Source organism: Diabrotica undecimpunctata, chromosome 4 (genome assembly GCF_040954645.1).
Source record: "Diabrotica undecimpunctata isolate CICGRU chromosome 4, icDiaUnde3, whole genome shotgun sequence".
NCBI classification, from domain to species: Eukaryota; Metazoa; Arthropoda; class Insecta; order Coleoptera; family Chrysomelidae; genus Diabrotica; species Diabrotica undecimpunctata.
This window is the reverse complement of record NC_092806.1, coordinates 154162545-154184930: the sequence shown is the minus strand read 5'-3', so window position 1 is coordinate 154184930 and position 22386 is coordinate 154162545. Positions and strand designations below refer to the sequence as shown.

Sequence of the window (22386 nt, the reverse complement as noted above, 5' to 3'; positions counted from 1 at the left end):
GTGCGAAAATTTTAAGTTTTTACAAAAGTTTCATAGCTACTGATTTGATTGAAGAGGATGAACTTTTGGCAGTAGTCCTTCAAGATTAAACGAGGAAAGGAGATTTAGTAAGTGGAAAATCAGATGACTTGATTAAAAAGGTTAAGGGAAGATGGATGAGGTATTTAAAAGAACGTAAATATTTAAAGTAAAAACCGAGAGACGAGTTCTTAAAAGGTAACGGTAAAGTTATACAAGTTGACGATGGAGGAATTAAAAGGAAATCCACTAAAAAGAGGCAAATAAACATTAGGAAAACACCTACGTTGATGACATTGATATAATAGAGCGTAGCAAACGAGATTAATTCAATAAGACAGATCCTCGAGAAAACATTAGAATTTAACATTGAAACCCATCACCTATTCGTCGACTTCAAGGCCGCATACGACAGTGTTAAAAGAGCAGTACTATACCAATGAATCCGTGAGTTTGGTATACCAGAAAAACTTATCCGATTAACGAGAATGACAATGTCTAACTTAAAAGCCAGCGTTAGGATACAGTATTTTAAGTAGTAATACATAGTTGCATGAATGATTCTTAAGAAGTTTAAAATTCATGCTCCTTAATTTTATTCCAATTCGATATGGTTTTTAAATGCGTTTTAAGCGTCATTTGAAAAATTTCAATTATGAGTTATCCAAGTTGGGATACTTTGTAAATATATTGCTCATAAATAAAAGTAATAGACAAAAATATATAAATATGCATATGCGAGGAAATGCAGTCGTACTACAAACTTTCTTCACAAATACATCTGCAAATGTAGGAGCGTCCTTTATCTAAATTTGACATAAATCATGTTAACGAAAAACGGGAACTATAGTTCTCTCAAAATTGTTTTTTATAATCGATTTAATTTGAAGACTTGTGGCTTCCTTTTAGATTCATTTTAAAATAAATCCTTAGCAAAGCTTTAAACGTTAAGATTTATTGATCGAGCTTCTGGGAGAATAGTGGGGAAAGTGTGAAGGGATAGTTGTTAACAGTGATAAGCTGATAAAGAATTTTGTTAACTAACCGTTAATTATTAACCAAGATTAAAAGTGAAACTGGAACAAACCATGAAGTGGAAATATCCAGGAGTGGCTAGTATACCTGTTGAATACAAAGCTTTTTATACCTTAATACACACGAACACCACGTGCTTTGTATTAACCAAGAGTTTTGTTATGTGCCACGTTTGTCGTTTAAAAGAACATCTTTCATCTTATCCTCGCTCAGTGTACAAGCAAACTGCGGCAACATACAGTATTGTGCGAATTAATGGAATCATTATGACATTTTTCAATATTCACAGTTGCCAACACTGTCCATACATTTACAACTGACCAAGCATTGAAAACATAACCTTACTTTTCTCTGCCTTTTATTTGAGGGTGTTTTAGAACATTTCCCACTAAGTTTGTGTTGTTTTGTACTATTTTGTGTTGTTTTCGGTAATACGTGTGATTGTTTTTCTTTTAATTACATCTAGGATATTACGCTTAGGAAGCGTGAAAAGATTGTTACGTTAAGTGAGTTGGGGGGTAATAAGCAAGATCTTGAAGCGCAAACGAGAAACGGAATCAATGGATGTGAAAAGGTTAGAAAAATGCGGAAGAAAGGGAAAAACAACACCAGCAAATGAAAGATTTACACTTCGAAATAGCAATTTGGACCCAAGAAAAACAAATCCAGAGCCCCAAGTCTTATTTACAGTTGAAATTTACTTTATTAGAGTTCAGGGACAGAAATTCGTCAGGAAGCAGCAGTTATAATGCTGTCTAATTCCACGGTATCGAAGGCTTTGTGAAAGTCTACGAAGATAAGTACCAGTAATCTGTTATATTCTATCGATTTTTCTATTAGGGTTATTATTGTTTGTAGGTGATCGTTTGTTCCGAATTTTGGGCGGAAGCCAGCTTGTTCTCGGGGCTGGTAGAAATCCAACTTTTTTCTAGTCTTGTGGTAATTCTTCGGATAAACATTTTATATATGTGGTTCAATAAGCTGATTGGTCTATAGTTTTCTAGGTGCGCCTTGTCTCCTTTCTTGTGTAGTAAAATTGTTACTGCATTGTTCCATGTTTCCCGTATGCAACAATCTGTTAGACAAAGATTAAAACAAAATTTTTATTTGGTCGAGAAGGGCACGTCCGCTCATCTTTATAGCTTCTATTACGACTCCATCTTCTCCTGGTGCTTTGTTGTTTTATATCTTTTTCATTGCGTCTTGTATTTCGCTTAATGTGATCTCTGGCATAAGCTCTGAACTCTGGTTGATGATTTTGCGTGATGCGGCGGCTTCCAAGTTCGTTTGGTCTTCTCTTTGAGTTGTATATAGTTCTTGATAGAAGTCTTCAACTATGTGTAGTAGTTCTTCTCTATTTTATGGGGACTCCTTCTTTGATCTTTAGTTTGTGTATTTCACATTTTCCATTGTTTAGTTGTCTTCTCAGGACTTTCAGACTTTTATTCTCTTCTCTAGTTCGGTGGACCTTTAATTCTTAAATTTTCTTAATCTTTCCTCATAGCTTTTGATACTTCTTTAATTATTTTTCGTAGTTTTTCTTCGTCGATGCTTTCGTTTCCTTTGATTTCTCTTCTAGTTTACATTAATTGCTTTGTTTTAATGGTTATTTTTTCGTCTTGGCATCTTTTAGGGTAGCATTTTACTTGAGCCCCTCGAATAGCGTTTATGATATTTTCGTTTAGGGTATTTATATTATTTATGCATTCATTTTGTTGTAGGATTTTATTGATATTGTTTTGGTATTCATTTAAATTCGTTGGGTCGTTCCATATCGGGTTGGCTCTCTTCCTAATCATTTTGGATCTTTCTGTTATTAAGTCTAATTTTAGTTTGGCTTTTACCATTCTATGATCGCTGCCTGTGGTAGTCTGTCTCGTTTCTGATCTTGCCATCTGGACTTTTCCACGTCCATCTTCTGTGGTATTTTTTAGAGAAGAAACTATTCATCTGGTATAGATTTTGTTGTAATAGAGATTCTAGTAGTGTTTGACCACACTCGTTTCTGCCTTTAGATCCAAATTTACCTAGTGATGTTTCCTGTTCATCCTGCTTTAGACCGATCTTTGCCTTAAAGTCGCCGCATATAATCGTGTAGTGTGTTGGTGTGTGGTGTGTAAATCGTTACAATATCATAAAATCGGATACATTCCACTTAGCAAACGTTAAATGTTCAAGATATCTAAACTAAACCGAATTAAGGAATATCTTTTAAAAAGATTTTTCCATTAGAATGTCATTCTTGCGTTTTACCTGATACAATGATGTATGTCAAAGTTTTATAAATGTGCTCCGTAAATTGCAATTTTTTGCGAAGAGAGTCTGATGACACACTGTAAAAGTGAAACAAAACAATTTTCATGCAATACATAAATAATATTCAACGGAAAATCCCACCTTTAAACAGAAATGTATATGAGCTGCCTGTACGGTTGAAAAAAACATCAAAACAATTTACTGTTGCACTGAAGCATGATCATGAATAAATGATTTTAACCGAAAATGACAGGTTTTCAAATTTTAGTTTCGATTTTAATCCTTATTATTTCTGTCCAAGAGTTGGCTAACATATACTACGCTTAATTTAAATTCCAGGGTAATTTGATATAAATCTAAGTAAATATGTTTGTTTTTTCTTATTTTAATTTGAATATGGTTTTAATTTCGCTCAATACACTGGTTTTTAACTATTTTATACCATCTTTTAAGATTGTAACATTAGGACAATAACCTCATAGTTTCCATGTCGATTACTAATAACTAATTTAAAAGAGCTGTACTAGTCTAATTTACTCGATTTTACTCTATCTACTCCACTTGTTATTTGCCTTTCGGAGATAACTTCGGAAATCTCTTTTTGATGTCCAGTTAGCAGTGGGAATCGTTAAATAATATCACGTGACACATTTCACGTGTCTGTTTAGGCACTGTATGCCCCTTCTGCGTCATTTCTGTATTTTAAATACCGTTGCACGGATGCTCTCGTACGTCAGCAGAAGACAAGAAGACGACTAAAAAATGACTAACGACAGGCAAGAAAGAAGAAGACAGATGACAGATAAGAAAGAAAAATTGACATGACTATGAAGTGGCAGATGACAGACAAAAAGTAGACGACTAAGAACGCCTTTTTGTCTGTGACAGGTACAGACAAGAAAGAAGACGACGATATGTAAAAATGATTTGACAAATTCAAAATGACAGAAGACATTACAGACGAAAGAAGACGCTATGACTGTCTAAGAAGTGATAGAGGACATACAATAGATAGACGAAAATACAATAATACTAAAATAATAGAATAGAATAATAGTGGAAAGTTGTTTAGATAATGGCTCACAGACGTGGGTGACAAATAAAACAATGGAAAGTAGAATAAATGTAATGAAGATGATGTTTTAGAGAAAAAGCTGCAGATTAACACCAATGAACAAGGTGCAACATGAACGAATTAGAGAACCAATGAATGTGAAGGAGACGAAATAGAATAGAATAGAAAAATGAAAATTACTCTGGCATGGCTATATGCATAGGATGGACCAGACAAGAATAGCGCTGAGAACTTGGAAATAAAAACCAAACAGAAGGAGGAAAATTGTCCTAGATCTCAGTCGGACGGACAAATAAAAACGGCAATGGAAAAAGAGAACTCACTGAAGAAGATATAATATGTGACAAGAAGAAATGGCGATTAGTATGTGGTAAACAGCAAAGAGAATATGCTGTGTAAAGCCACGGAAGAGCATGTGACTTAGTAACTGAATATCAATAAAAATTTTTGTTATGTTGTTAATTACAGTTATTTATTACAGTTTTCGTTATCACTTTCTTCATTTAAGAGATTCTAGTTGAGATTTCTTATCGGTTTTCATCTTCATAACAATCATTTATCAACAGATTTCATCAGAAAATCATTGAAAAATACATTACAATAATCTCACATTATTATTACAACTTTGTAACAACTTGATATGAAAGTAAAAGGTAGCAAACTCTTGGACAAATTTTTTTTAACAAATGTGTTAATTATTTTAGATCATCATTAATAGAACCATAAAACATAATCAACTGTTATGACACTAATATAGTCTAAATGCAAAATAAATGTTATCGTACATCATAATTGCCATGTTGCCATATTTACCTGGGAGTATCAGGTCACACATTATAATTTTGCAATAGTCATGATGTTTTTGTTTCAGTTATCTCTATTAAAAAGTAGTAACTGTCATCTGATATTATTCAAGATATATGGAGTGAATCGTAAAACGGTCCATAGGAAATTCAATGGGAAATTCTAAACTGTTGAATTCCTACTTCCTTAATTACTTAACGTCAAAAGTCATACGTCATTCAAAGTAAGTTGTAAACGAACTACATTAAAGTTTAAAAAACGCAACATTTAAAATTCTGTAAAATTTCAAACATCATATTTCATGTTTTCCTTAATTTTATAATCAACTTTTATATTTATTATATTTCATTTTATAATCAACTTATCGCATACCGAATGAATGAATTTTTCGCATGTCTAAAATTTTGAACACTGTTGTTGCGTTCTTTTACCTATAATGTAGTTCGTCGACAACTCACCAGCACCGCCAATCATCCTTAACAGGGCGAATACGTTTGCCAGAGTATTGTTGTAAAAGATTGAGAACGATTTCCGAAGCGGAAATTGAAAAATCAATAAACGTAATTTAATTTTTAATTGTGGCTTATTCCCATTTAAATAGTAATTACTTTAAAATGCCACAAGAAAATAGCTTCAGAACAATATTGTTGTAAAAGTTAGTCCACACGTAGTACAGAATGTGTATAAGGGGTTGCGTTTGATCACAATGAAATTATATATTGGCAATATTTATATTTGGATTGTCAATATTTTGATTTTATGATTTATTGTTTAAAAAACATTAAAGTTGATAAAATTTACTCAGTTGAGAAGAAAGTAGCATTTATAAAGATGTTTTATTATAGTAAAAGATATTTCAATATTATTGGACCATTTTTCTATGAGGAAAATTTAAATTCAGAAGAGTTTTTGGACTTGCTACAAGAAGAGATGTTACCGAGACTTGTAGAAATAACTCCAGATGAAGAAGAAATTTGGTTTCAAATGGGTGGATAGAGGACAATGAATTTCTTAAAAACAGTTTTAATTATTGTTTGATTTGCCCTAACTGTAACATTAAGTGTCCTCCGAACGATTATTTTATCTGGGGGCATCTAAAATTCAAAATTTGAATTTTAGATGCCCCCATCTGACCAAAAATGTATAGATATTGAAGCATTAAAATTGAGAATTAATTAAGCGTGGGCAGAAATAACGCCAAGAGTTCTGGCTACTGTTAGACGAGAATTTTACAATCGATTTGGATAGTGCTTAGTACAAAATGGCGGATTGTTTGAACTTTTTTTATAGTTTTATACACTCAGATGCAAAAAACGCAACAGAGAAAATTTAATTCAAATTCGAAGTATCAGTTTTTTTATTTTTAGCCCAAGTTTGTTGATTTTTATAGCACACTGTGTAAAAATTTATAAATTTTAATTTAGTATTAGTGAGTTAGTTAATAAAATTTTGTATTTGACCTATTATACGGGGTTAATCGAAAGGTGGTTTTTTATCCTAACTTTGAAACATCCTGTGGAATAATTCCGTAAGCGGGTTTTCGCAAAACCTTGTTTTTCGATTGCAACCATGTCTTCTAAGTATTTTGTTTCATGTAAAAATATGTATTGGGTCATTTTTAGAAGCGAAATGACTTTGTCACCCACAATTTACGACTTTTTCTATTATTACCATAATCTTTTGTATTAAATTGTAATACAACGATGGGGGCTTTGGTGACTGATATAGAAGGAATGTCGTACTCAGACGTACTGTATTTAAATAATGATTAAAATGCAACGTCATGATCTTGGTTTTAATGAACAATGATAACAATAACAAAACATAACAAAACAACTTAAATGTAACTTCACCCAAGTACGCAAATAATAATGAAAAACTACTAAAAAATAACTTAATACTTTGTATTGGCTCCATCGAGTTAGAATCTATGGAGAAGCTATGAGCATATTAACGTATGTACTAAAAACGGCGTAGGTAGGCGTGGCTAACTGTGAAACCAATATGGCGGTGGGATCATGGCCGGACTCAATAATATTAAAACTACTATAAAAATATGACTAGTTATTCAGAAGATTTAATCATAATCTAAAAAAGTGCAATACATTTTTAATAAACTATGATTTATTTATCCCTCGGTAAACACTAAAAACACGATATATTATACATAAAGATAAATTAATACAGTCAAATACTATTAATTTATTCTCTGAAGTACGGGCCATTCCTTTGTTTACATGTTTGTATACTAACCTGTGGAACGATATTCCTGAAGATTTTTTATTAATACCGCTTCTGCTACTGCAACTACGTTGAGAACAAGAAACCATTATTATGCACTATCACAATATACTATTACAGTTTCTATAAAAGTATTATAAAACTAAAAATATTCGAAAAACAACCAACGTAAATAAACATATACGATCTGTCAAAAGTGGCAACACAATATGGCCGAAGTGAGGTCGTTTTTAGTCACGTGATGCCCTCTCTATAGATTCTAACTCGATGATTGGCTCCCCTAGCCTCTATAACTGCCTGTACACGTCGGCTCATGATGTCTATGAGGTTGCGAATATCATCTTGCTGGATGTTTTGCCATTCCTTTTCTAGAGCCAAGCGAAGTGCGTTAATTGAGGCTAGTGCGACTTCGCGATCTCTAATATTTCTACTAAGCAAGTCCCAAACGTGCTCTATTGGGTTCAGATCTGGCGAACACGCTGGCCAGTTCACTTTATTAATATCAACTTCCTCTAAATATTGCGTGATACACATTGCAGAGTGGGGTCCGCGCATTATCTTGCATTAATAGAAAATCATCGCCGATATATTGAGAAAAGGGTACTGCGTGATTCGCTAAAATTTCCTCAATATATCGGTGTGCAGTCAACGAGCCCTCAATAAATACCAATTCAGTGTGCACCTCTCAGGATATTCCTGCCTATACCATACCCTCCATCGCTAACGCGGGGACTGAAATCTCTCTCCAGTTCGACGCCATACTCGTTCTCTCCCATCTGATGAGTGAAGACAGTATCTCGACTCATCCGTAAAAAGAACATTACTTCATTGTCCTAAATTCCAATGTAAATGTTCCCTGGAACATTGTAGTCTAGCCACTCTGTGCCGTGGAAGTAATTTGGAGTTGCTGGTCTGCAACTTTGAAAACCAAATTCATGTAATCTTCGACGAACTGTAAATACATTTACATTATTGTCTCGAACCTCTTGAAGCTGATTTCTTGTTTGAACCGCTAATAAATGGCGATCCCTCAAAGCGTTGCCTCGTATAAAACGATCATCTAAAGCGGTAGTTTCGCGCTTCCTGTCACTTCCCGCTTTACGATTGTTTGTTTCACTACCCTTTGGATGGTAGAGCGATGAGTGTGTAGTACTCTAGCCTCATATTCATAATTTCGCCCATCTTCAACCCGAGTAACGGCTTTCGCACAATCTTCGACACTAAGAAAAATGATCAATCGTAGGTAAACAAAATGTAAGTGTCAATATGACATAATGATAACAATCACCAAAGCCACCTCATCGTATTACAAAACAACTCCAAAATAATCATAATTAAAAAAGTCCTAAAAATGAGTGTCAAATTCATTTGGCTCTAAAAAATGAACCAAGGCATATTTTGACATGAAACAAAAAACACAATCCTTAGGAGACATGGATGCAACCGAAAAATAAGGTTTTACGAAAATATGCAAACGGAATTATTCCACAGGATGTTTCAAAGTTAGGATAATAAAACCACGTTTTAATTAACCTTGTGCAATAAGTTTATTATCACCAAACTGACTATACCAAAGTAAAATTTATAAATTTATACAGTGTGCTAAAAAAATCATCAAAATAGGGCTAAAAATAAAAAATTGAAATACTTTGAATTTGACCAAAATTTTCTGTTGCGTTTTTTTGCATCTGAGTATAGTTTTCGTCTCATATTAAAAAAATATTAGATAAAAAGTGTACCTGATACGTGTTCCGCAAAATATTAAAATTTTTTATCAGTAGCTCTAAACTAACTAAATTTATACGAAACATTTGGCAATTTGTTTTAATGATTTACGTCTGGCTTTATTGGATGTATGACGTTCAACAACGATTATTTGCTACGTATATGTTATGTATATTCATGACAAAAATTTACCTTCTTGCGGCAACATAACCTGGTTGCTGGGGTCCGACGGTGGTCCTTCGCCAACGCTGTTTACAGCGCTGACCCTGAATTGGTACACGGCAGCAGCCTTGAGATTGGTCAACAGCACCCATTTCTGAGCGGCTGAGACGTTACTGAGTTCAGTGACCCAGTTGAGAAGCGGATCTGGAATCGGTCCTGCAATGGGGGGAACTGATTGAACAAATAACTCTGTTTTCGGTATAGGAAGGGCGAAAATGGAAACGAATCGAATATGAGCATGCATACATTTTGCAATAAATCAATAATAAAATGATTTTTTTTTTAAATAATAAATAATTGTTTAGTCCCAAATTATATAAGGCAAAAATTTAAAATAAGGGAATTTGTACAAAATAAATTACCTCGCTACATGCCCATGCAGTTAAACAGTGTTTTTGTGTTATATATGTGTTAGTAGGAGAAGTCTATTCTCTCGTGGGTCAAATGTTAGTATTTGGGAAGGATTTTTTGATAACCTGATATAGTTAATTCAATGTAAAAGTGTTAGTACTATTCGGTCTGATGTCAAATGAGTTTTTTATATGCCGCTATAGGAAAAAGACAAAAAACTGTCCAATGTATCCCTTTGATACGATCCTGATGTTATTGAACTTATCGGTTTTATTAAGACCTCTTTCGGTTAAAAAGCGTTGCGTTAGAGCATCAATTTTCCGCTTTTCCAAGCAAAACGCTTTCGATATGTTTGTTCATATGAGCATTTTAAAATCACTTCGATTTCGGTTTTTGCTGCAAAAGACTTGAAATGAACTCCGTTAAATTACTAGTTATAGCAGTATGTATAGTGGCGAATAAATAGAAATGATTCAAAGAGACAATTATAGTGTAGTTATTAATGACTGACGGCACTATACCCGCATTATATATTAAAAGGGAATTATCTTTTACAGAGTGATCCTCATAATTTCACAATTGATTGTGCCAAATTCTACTGACATACTTATCTGCTTGAGCTAGAGAAATGGTTGACAGTTTAAAAATTGTTTAAAATCTTAGGTACTAAAAGATATTAAAAACCATCAACGCAGATTGTATACGGAGAAAAAAAGAAGAGTATAGACGTCTTAGAGGAGAGGAAAAACGTATCCATAGACGTAACAAGAGGGAATACGAACAGAACACTCTCAATGAGATACAAAGTTTATTCGATAAAAATGAAACGAGGAAATACTACAAATCCTTAAATAATGGCCGTCAAAAATTTAAACCACGATTAAAAATGTGTAAAGACACTAACGGTGAAATTCTACATGATAAAAACTCAGTCCTTAACAGATGGGCACAACATTTCAGCGAACATCTAAATATAAACGATATTAAACGAGGTTACAACATAGAAAATCAACAAAATTTACAACGTCTACACAGTGAAGACCCAACAAGAGAAGAGGTTTCAAATGCCATCCTAAACTACACAGTGAAGACCCAACAAGAGAAGAAGTGTTAAATGCCATCCTAAAACTCAAAGACAATAAAGCCTCAGGAATCGATGAAATCTGTTCGGAAATGTATAAAAAGGGTGGTGATCAACTTTTTGCAGCAATCCATAAACTAATAGTACTTATTTGGCAGAATGAATTGGTACCAGAAAAGTGGCTAAAGGGAATAATATGTCCGTTGCATAAAAAGGGTCGCCGTCGTATCTCGTGGTTGAAAAATCTCCGACAATGGTTTGGGATGACCTCAGCGGAGCTGTTTCGCAGAGCAGTCAACAAAACCATGATAGCCTTGATGATCGCCAACATCCGGTCCGGATAAGGCACTGAAGAAGAAGATAAAAAGGGTGATCAACTGGAGTGTAAGAACTATAGAGGCATTACTTTGTTAGTACTGCGTATAAAATCTTCAGCAATGTACTGTTTGACAGACTTACCACACTTTACAAAGGATATTGATGGTCAATATCAATGCGGATTTACTGCTGGAAAGTCAACTACACATCAATTCAAGCACATAGGCAGATTCTAGAAAAGTCACTAGAATATAACATCTCTTCATCGACTTCAAAGCAGCCTATGATAGTGTGAAAAGAACTGCATTATATAATGCAATGATAGACTTTGAGATCCCACCTAAGGCCACAAGTTAGTTAAGTTGACCCAACTAACAATGCAAAACGTAAACTCATGCGTTAGAACTGAAGAAGAAAACTACATTCTTTGACGTTAATAATTGACAGGGGGACGCGCTGGCGTGTCTCCTCTTTAATATTGTCTTCCAAAAGGCAATCAGACAATTAAATATTAGAATGAATGAAACTATTTTTAAAAGATTGACGCAAATTCTCGCATTCACTGGCGATATAGTTATAGTGGGCAGAAGTATGAGAGACGTGGTGCAGTGTTTTACAAGGCTTGTGAACGCGGCAACCAACTGAATTAGGACTTGTGGTAAACGAGGAAAAATCAAATATATGTTGGTTTCTACAAACCTCCGAAATATACAACAGAGAATTCAAATTAACAACCATACCTTTCAGCTAGTCAAAGAATTCACATATCTTGGATGGCTAGTAAACGCAGCAAACACGACAAGCGACGAAATAAAAAGACGCATAGCAATAGCAAACAGAACTGTTCGCGGTCTCTAGAAACATTTAAAAAATAAAAATATAAAGCGTATAGTAAAGCTCAATATGTACAAGACCTTAATAAGACCGGTTTTGATCCACAACGGATTGTCGAACCACTTATGATGATGACTAAAAGATAACTGTTTTATGTCACCCATTAGATTATTATTACATTTCCGAACTTGGTGTAACAGTTCATAAGGATTTACATTTTTCCGTAAAAATAAAAAAAGTTTCTCCTATTGAACACCCCATCCGTGGACACACTGTATAAATTTTCCTATTTTAGATGGTTAATACAATGGATGGTTGTTATTTTGATTGATCGGCCACCAGTATTAAAAGCAATATGTAATAAATGACAATGAATAGTTGTCTGAATCGGCGAAGAATTAAGAAAATGTGCAGCCAATAATGTGGTAATCCTAGTACTATGATAAATTAATGGTACCAATTACTTAAAGAAGATGTTTGTTAAAAATGATTTATATGTGTTTTATTTAAACCCCAAAAATTAAATGAGCTCTATTAGTAGAGGATCCGATATAACAAAGACTTTCACTGATCTGTTTATTGGAGATAAAAATTATTGATATGTAATTTGGTATGTTAAAAATTATAAAAAAACAAGAGGTGCTCGATATAATTTTGTCCAGACTATAATTATTTAATAAATTAAAAATTACTTTTTTTATAAATTCTTCTAGTGAGTTTAACAAAAAATGTAAAACTCACGGTAAGTTGAAGTCATGAGTACTCAGCTACAGCATGAGGACAAAATATATTCATATTCTTCACGAAGCATGTTTTGAAGTTTTGCACGACTTTCTGGCTGGCCTGGTTGACTTCTAACCCTATGATGAAGTTCATCCCAAATATGTTCAATGATATTCAGATCAGGGCTCCAAAATATCCATATACAGGTGAGCATTCAGGGGACCATTGATGAAAATAAGTCCAAACCATGACACAAACACCACCACCGCCAACCTTTCTTCTCTGAGACACACAAGCTTGGCCATATCTTTCATTTCTCCATAGAAACTTCAAACAGAACCGCAATTCATCAGTAAAGAGAATTCGGCTCCAATCCTGTATATCCCAGTGTTGATGGTGTCGAGCAAATATAATTAATTGACTCCTACAGTGTCTGGGCTGTAATTCGGGAACAATAGCCGGCCTTCTTGTCATTAGTCCTTTTCATTGAGGCGCCTTCTAACCGTTCTGTCACTTACCATTCACATTTCGAACCTCCCACAGACAGTTTATTGCAGCAATGGCAGTGGAATGGCAATTTCTTAAAAGTTTTATCACAATAAAATGATGATCTCTTTGTGAGGTAACTCTTCTACAACCGAAACCAGGCCGACGTGAGTATGTACCAGTCTATATAAAGTGATGGAAAGCTTTCTGTAATGTAGTTCTCGGAATACCTAAAGTTTCAGATACATAAACTTGACTTCTTCCATCTTGTAGCAATGCAATAGTTAGTCCAACATCTATAGATAACATCATATCTTAATTATTCACTTAGTCGAAATCCGCGTTTGAAAAGCTAAATTACTGTTTAATTAAATATTTTCAACTTAGAAGATAAACAGCAACTACAGAAAACAATAACATAAACGTCAAAACTGTCAAAAACAAGCATACATGATCGCAATAAATATTTAAATTGAGGCGCAATATGAAACAGTGCATAAAACTTCCAATGAATTTTCATTTTCGGAAATATTAAGGTGGCCACTTTTTTTGCTGGTCAGTGTAGTATATAATATTCCCCAAATAGAGATAGAAAAACTGAAAGAATATCAAAGGAAAATTATTGATCTTGGTGCCTTATGAGCCCCTGTGAACTAAGAGAGAGGATGTGAAAAGCAAGAGAGTATTTATATAATTATCAGTGTACAAAATCCTCCACTGTATTCAGATTTATGGGCTCCATTTCCTTCTATCATTCCATAGATCTTCAGGTCTCTTTCACATATTCATTTTTTTGATTGCTGTGGCCAGTGTTCCATCCTTAGTAATTTTTATACCTAATATAAAGTAATTGTATGTTTCACATTATTTTGTTTCATTTCCTTGTAGGCTAAATTTCATTGTTATCCACGAATATTTATATATTCAGTTTTCTGCATATTCATTCCCTCCTTTCTTTATATTCTTCTACCAATGTTTGCATCATGTACTTAAAATCTTCATAATCTTGGATGATAATCACCTCATCATACATCAAACACAAAGTAAACAATGTTGTATCATTTAGTAGTATGCCCATATTTTGTCATCTGACATTAAAATAGAAAAAACACAATATAAACACACATACACAATTCAATGTAATAACCAATAATCAAGTCATAATGTTCCAAGAAGTACATAAAATGTTCTCAAGCTTGGTCAGTACTAGATTTATAGAATTAATGTTTACAAAAATGTATCATTTCCATGATTTATAATTCGAATTTTTCCCTGATTATATACTTTTATGAATATGAGCACAGAAAGTTTAGTTCAAAACATGAAATTACCTCATAACACACATCATACATACTAATAAAATTAATAGTATATTTATTATGAAAGATCTAGTGATAGCGTGAGTCTCTGGTAATGATAGATGTTTCTGTTGTTTAGTTCAGTGTTGTTATATAGTTGTCAACTGCAAAAGGGTTTAATTATGTTATTATTTACAATAAGTTATTTCGTAAGCCTTCACCAAATTAATAAGCATTTAGATGTATCGGGTTAGATGCAACAAAGCTTCCTTTGATTTATTATTGTATGGTACATAAAATGTCACTTTCAAAAAATACTAACAAAGTTGTTTGAGACTATAAGATATTTGTAATGGTGTTAGTATATTTTCAAAGTATCATCATTATACACATTAATAAGCATTAGTATTTTATTATTGGCATGAAAATTCCAACACCACCAATCACCATGATCGAAAACGGCTTTCTAATCAAAGGATAGGTATAATTAAGAGCAGTATAACACAAAAACAGTGTTTAAAGCCTCAACATTAAGTAAAGATTCAATACTTACCCAGCTCTGGTATTTCTCTTTTTTGCACAATATACTTCTTTATTGGGCTATTGCCATCAAAACCTGGCGTCCAACTTACGTTTACTGCTCTTTGTGATCCGTTATCAACTCTTTCAGCTTTAACACTCGATGGAGAGAAAGGTAGCTCTATGACTGATAATTTTGCAGACCTCGTTTCATTGCCACCAGGGGAGAGGACAGAACAGGTGTAAAAGCCTACATCAGATGCCCTGACAGCTTCAATTTCTAACGTTCCATCACTGAGAATTCTGATTCTTTGGGATCCACGAGGGCTTATTAATCTAAGAAAACATAGACAATATTTAATAGAGGATCATGAGAATCCAACAGCTGCAACTGATATACACAAAAACCTAGCTTAAAGTTTGTCCAGAAATATCTATAATTCTGGAGAATAAAAATCAACAAAATATGCTTCATCACATTTCAAATATATATCTAAAAAAAATCTCAAAGAAAATTCTACAAGCTATTTAAAACTACAAACAAAAGAATAATACAAATGAAACACCCATTACATAACGAAATTGGCAAAAAATGTACTGCTGAAAATATTATTCTGTGAAATATGTATAAATTTTTTATGGGTATAGAGCAATGTGAATACCCTAGAAAATCTAACATTAACAGTATCTATGAATGGTTTTAAATGCAGCACTGAAGAAAATAAACCTTTATATCATATTCCAAAGCAACCTGTACACACAACTCAGCATAAAAACTGTAAAAATAGGTCTTATACAAAACAATAGAATAGAAAAACAAATAGAAAACATGATATCGGTAAAGAATAAGTTTCATACATTTACTTCAGATTATAATTATTGGATAACAGTCTTGCTTTTCAATAAATAAAAGTTTGAAGCCATTTACTGAATAAACTGTTTTAAGATCTACTTACTGTTTATCGCGAAACCAATCTAACTGATATGGAACTGTCGGATCTGAAGATATTTTGCACTGCAATGTAGCAGTTTGTCCCAAAAGTACTCTAGTATCAACTGGTGGTTGAACGATTTGTGTCCGAACTGGAACATAAAAATTACACATTTTTAATCTTGGAAGTCACTAAATCTAACAAAAAACATAGTTTTAATTGACTGCATCTCATTCAAACATGCAATTTGTGTAAATATTTCTATTCAAGTTCAAATAAAACCATCAAATAACCTGTAAAATAATTATCTTCATGGTAAACGGCGTCTCCATAGCGAAAAACTAATAATAAGTGTAAAACAAGCAACATTTGAATGCATAAAATAAATAGAAAACACAAGCATTACTGTTTTACTGGAAACACAGTTTGTTTACATCAACACCAAACTTTTAAAACTAACTGTTAAGTAACAGAAACAGATGTTTCCAAGGCAACGTGGGAAAATTCGTGTTACCAACTTATAATAATTATCTGTGAAGAATGGGGATTAATGTTTATTACACAGAAAGGAAATATGGACAATTGTTATAATAATCAGGTAAAGTTGACCGTACAGAACGTTTCAAAAGTCGTTAAAATCTAATCATTATACTCTACTAACGGTAATATTCTAATAAAACATATATCTACACCGCCATTGTTTGTCCATTAATATGAAAAAATTTTATTTCCATTTTATTCAACACGAATGAAATATATGGCAATTATAATAAATTTTAAATATATTTTCACATTGAATAAACTTTAAATATTTACATTAAAATATGTATTTGCTAACTTAATGTAGTTTTGTTTCTCTATAATAGATGTCTCTAGGGTCACGCGGTTTCATATTGTTTATGCATGAAATAAAAAATATTCATTTTTTTACGAAGAATTATGTGCGATATTAAAATGTTTTTATTGTTTTAATATTATTTCGAAAGTAAGAAAGTCCATCTGTGAGCCAACAAGATAAATCGTTAGGTATGCAGGACATTTTTGAAAGAAGCGAAACTAATAAACCAAAATATCGCACGAGGACTACAAAAATCAAATGGTGATATTCAGGGGAAATGGACAAAAAAAGGAGCGAGAAAAAAAAAGAGCGAACAAACAATAATAAATGAATACTGAAACATTATATTCCTAAACAAATAATCAAACTTGGAATACAAGAAGTGAAAATAAGTAAGGCAAGCCAATTTTTGCTTTTTTCTCAAGACGCTATTTTCATAAGATCAAGACCAGAACTTACGAAATTTTTTAATAGAAACACGAAGAAAACCACATATTATAGTCTAAATAAAAAAGATACAATAAATGAAACTAATAATGAATTCAATACCGAAGTTAAAGTAGTAAGTATAGAACTTCATCCTAATTAGGTACGACATTACAACCGCTTGTTGTTTAGTTTCGTAATAATATACTTAGTGCTTTTTAATGGCATATTAATTGGTCTATTCAAATCAAGTTGGAAATAGTTTTTCGAGTATCGATCATAAATTGTAGATTAAATTATTTAAAAATGGCATACTTTAAAATTCCTTTTTTACTACAGTCTGACAAAGTATATGCAGGACCGTCTCTACCCATATTGTTATTTTTTTATTTATTTTTTACGGCTTATTAGACCTTGGTATTTTTATCTATAATAGATATCTATTATAGATACTAGCGAGCTATCGAAAAAATCATCGGCAGCAGTGAAATTTAAACTATAGGTAAGGTGAACCCGTCAAAGTGTGAACTAGTTTTCAGTCAGATAATTTTTATGACATATTTGCAAGATTTAGGAGATTTTTTAAGTCATGATATTTTTTTCCTAGAATGCTTACGGACTTTACTACATATACTTAAATTTGGGCACATTCGTAACATCAGATGTGGAAATTATGTTAAATTTTTTTTTAAGTATCCATGGTTCACACTTTCCCGTCAATTTGGGATAAGTGTGACAATGGACTTAAGCTTACAACAGCGTGTTATTTTTGAGGCAAGTGTAAATAATTTAAAAGTGCGAGAAAAAACGAATTTTTTAATGTTTGAAAAATTTTAATTTATTTATTTTTAAGCAAGTTACAAACTTTTTAAGATTTAAAGGTTCAACCCGACAAAACTGGTAAACTGGTAAACTTTTTACGATATCGTCTTCAACTATCATATCCGTGTCTTCTATATCAGGCCAAAAAAGGTGTTACTACTCTTTTTATATCTTAAAAAGCAAATTTTCCATTCATTTTCAATCTCGATATCAATTCTTCCAATAAAATGTTAATATATTTTTTAGATGTTTACTCTACAACAACCCAAATACCCAGCGCGATTTGGGTCTTTCCCAACTCTCGAACTGTTGGCACTTCTTTCTCAATTATTTGCTCGTTTTCTTCAAATATTTCAGTATCTAAATCATCTTCAGAGTCAACATATTCTACCAAATCTTCTTCCGATTCTGAGCTACTAAAAGTTTCTTCTCGTTTCTTAATCCTCTTCGGTTTTTGAATTTTTGCTTCTTTTTTCTTTCTGCGTTCTTCTTGTTTTGTATGTTTTCTATTTCTTTTATGTTCTTCAATCTATTTTCTTCTGTAAGTTTATTCACAACTTCTTCGGAAGTAACGACTTCTGCCCCTGCAGCTACTTTTTTTCTTTTTTGAGCCCGAAGGACTTTGCTTATTTGTCTGTTTAACAATGTTTAATAGCAGCTCCTCAAAACTAATTTTTGAAGAACTAAACTATTGTTTGGTCTTTTAAACTCTTTTGTTCTTTCCATCTTTTTAGACTTTAAGGGTGGTATTTTTCCTCTGGTATGATATGACGGTTAAATGGATATATACCAGCTTTTCTAAACCCGTTTTTGATCATTTCTACGCTTACGTTTTTCCATGTAGTGGATATCGTCAGAGAAAACTTTTTTTTTTATTTTAAAGCCAGTATTATCTCTCTGCCAGGTTACGAGTTGTTGGTCCCAAGCGTCTTTTAGAGACTTAAATACGGCTAAATCCAAAGACTGCAGAAGGTGGCTGGTATGAGGAGGAAGTTTGATTATTGTGATATCATTCTGTCGTGCTAATTCAACTAGTTCAATACTAATATGGGTACTATGACCGACATATATCAACAGTACCGGATGCGGAAATAAACGTTTTTTTAAATAATTAAAAAATACGTCACTCTCCATCCATCCATTGGGACTGGCTGCATAAACAGTTCCCGGAAATGAGTTCTTGTTATCTGGTAGCCAGGAATCCCAAATATGTTTTCCCATGAATACGACTAGTTGCAATGCCTTCGTCCCTGATGCAGACACTGCTGAAAGAACCGTAGTGTTTTCTCTTCCTGGACCGGAAGTAGTTCTGGAACTTGGTTTACCTTTAGGTCCCGCGACTTTGGTTTTTTTGGTGTCGTGAGAAATGGATGTTTCGTCCATATTCCACACGAGTTGCCTTGTCCTCTAATTTTAGCTGAACTAAAGTTTTTTTGAGAATATCAAAATATTGTTGGATGATGAAAGGATATGTCATTTTTTTTCTTGAGTACTCTACAGCTTGGGGTTTTTTTATGCTAAGTTGGTGACGTCTTTTAAAACTCCCGAACCACTCATCCCCAGGAGTGTTATCCTTAAACGGAGTTTTTATGTCATTTTTGGTAACAAATTCGCGAACAATCTCTAGTAGTTCCAATCTGGATATTCCAAATCCCCACTGCTCCATAGTTGTTAGTCCTTGGGCCAATCTAGTCTCATCTTGGAGTGGAATCGCTGGAGCCCTCCCTTGTGATTTGCTTTTAACTCCTCAAGCACCAGTCACATGATAGAATAATTTTGTTTTAGGAATATTATACAATTTATGTGCCCTGTATATCGAACAAACCCCTCTTTTTATCTCTGACACTGAGTAATTAAAATCATCTTGGGTATATTTGGTTGCTCGATCCGACTTCCGTTTATAGTTTCTCACCATGTTCAATCTAGAATTAAAAATTAAAAGATAGTTTTGCAAGTTCACAGTTATCCCGGTACACGTGCTCACATTTACCCCAGTAGGCAATATTAACGAGGTAAGTGTGACCTAAGTCATAATTCAGTTAAAAATTAAAATTGGCAATTTTTTTAACACATACAACGTAATATAGTTGTTAAACAATCCTGCATATACTACCATAAAATATTTACTTACCACCTAATATTTCCTTCTCACAAAATTTGTAAACAAAGTATGCACACTAACATCAACAAGTTAATTCGTACTAACATAAGCCAACGGTCACATATCAAATTACTTGTTTTCTACAAACTGCGTATTTGCATAGATCGCTGTTTCAAGAACTTAAGTTTCTACTCACAAGATGCCGTACAACAATTGCTAAAGAAAAAGCGCCCTAATATCCAGTGAAAAAACTAGTGTCAAGGAAAAACCCTATTGAATCTAAAGTCAAAGGTCGAATTGAAGGCAAATTTCTACTGAGAAATAGGAATCTTAGGGATTAAATCCAATAAATCTATTGAAAAATAGTAAGCAGCAGAATAAAAAATGAATAGAATTACACAATCACAAACAAAAAAAATATACGATACAAGTTTTAATAAACATTGATTCCGCGCGTGTAACTGACATGCAAAATCGACAGTCGCTTCAGGCGTTGTTTCTAAAGGCCCGTTTTCACACTACGTCTTATTGTACGTTTTGTGGCTCATATAAAACGTACGACAAAATGTACGTTTTGTCCAGTGTATACACACTACGTTTTTCCTTCCGTTTTCTACCTCATTTCTAATTCATAGTCTTGAGTTGTGTGAAGTTTGTTTAGTGTTTTTTTTTATTATGGAGGAAACACGGCTGCTTTCTTTTATTTTTTCAACTATAAAGATACTACGACTGAGGAAAAAGGGGATGAAGAGGAAAAAGACAAGACGGTCAACAGAGTGGGGTCACCAGATGACTGGCGCAATTGCTAGAGTTGGTAACACCATACATATTGAAATAAGACATCTCATGAGAAAAGCCATTACACCCCATGAAAGACTCACAGCAACTCTCAGATATCTTACAATAGGACGCAGCGTCAAGGACTTGGGAGTTCACAATCATAATATCCAAACCAGCGTTAAGCCAAATAATTCCTGAAACCTGTAATGCAATCTACTTGGTTTTAAAACATAACTACTTAAACTTTTATAGAATTCAATAAATTCCCCGAGAAAATCGTGGGTGCATTGCCGCAAATCTGACATTATTAGGCTTTTTTTGGAAAAAATGAAACGAACTGCAGTGGAACTAGTCGTCAAATACGTCAAGATCGGACGATTTGTCTGAACATGTATTTTCACGTAACGTTTTATCCTATCAGTTCTCGCAAAACTAAGCTTCTCCCATCATTTCTACGATCTGACCTTGGATTTCATTTCGATTCGACAAGACGTACGTTTTGCTGTTTACATGCCACGTTTTATTGTATAGGATTTGTCCTATCCAACAAAACGTACAATAAGACGTAGCGTGAAAACCGGCCTTAAGAGAACGGTTCAATCTACAAAAAAATACTTATAAATATTTTTGTTTAAAATTATCTCAGCTACATTTTTTGTTTGAAACATTTTTTTCTACAGTGTACAGATTCTTGGTAAATCGATTTTTTTGCGTTTTTACCCCCCTGCGAAGGGCGTTTTAGGGGGAAGCCCGGGGGTAAAAGTGGTAAACTTTTTTGCGTTTTTTTTGGGTTCCAAAATTAATACGCTCAGCAAAATTCAGCTTGTTCGTATGATTTTTAGAGGTTCAGTGGCATTTTCGTTTGACGACTGGAGTAAAAGACTACATTTGTTGACGGGTAGAAACTTTAAACTAGTCTTTGAGATTTAAAGTGAACTAAACTCTCTTTAAGTCACTGCGTTATATTTCCTTTAAGTTAATATAAAATAATCAATAACTAATTAATAAACATCAAAGGAAGGCAGCTGGAACCTAATTTAAACGAATTTATTAAGCTAGTTACTATAAAAATAATACGTAGAATAAATTAGCAAAGACATCACATTATATGAGTTACAAAATACTAAGGAAATATTTACTAGAGCACCATAAAAAGATAAAAAACATTTGTACTCACAAAAACATAAATTAAATTTCTGCAAATATAGAGTAACTAGTAGGCGAGCGGTTTACCCCTCAAAAGACGCTTAGAAACAGAATATACCGACTAAAATTCTTTTTGCATTTCTAATACACCAAACGTTTTTTATTCGATTTTATATATTTTTCCAAGATGAAATGTATATTTTTTAAATTTTGAAAAGTGGACCGGCAATTGTTATTAACAAATAACTAATACAAAAAAGCAATTTCACCGAATTGCTTCGGAATCAATTTTTTTGGGTGTATCTCATCAAAATAAACACTTTTTCTCTCTTGATAATTTTTCGAAAAATGCTTC

At 33.2% G+C, this 22386-nt stretch overlaps 1 protein-coding gene across 4 annotated transcripts in view; it reads right to left on the bottom strand.

The window, feature by feature from the left end:
• The window catches only part of sdk (sidekick cell adhesion molecule), a 245995-nt gene that overhangs the window by 44487 nt on the left and 179122 nt on the right, over positions 1 to 22386 (bottom strand). For 2 of the 4 annotated variants that reach the window (XM_072530619.1, XM_072530621.1), the window contains 3 exons: positions 15943 to 16069; positions 15021 to 15322; positions 9347 to 9547 (listed from right to left, as the gene is read on the bottom strand). In XM_072530619.1, coding sequence (XP_072386720.1) covers positions 9347 to 9547; positions 15021 to 15322; positions 15943 to 16069 — 630 coding nt within the window. Of the gene's footprint in view, positions 1 to 9346; positions 9548 to 15020; positions 15323 to 15942; positions 16070 to 16211; positions 16546 to 22386 lie in introns of those variants that run through there. The other 2 variants (XM_072530622.1, XM_072530620.1) reach the window with 2 other exon arrangements.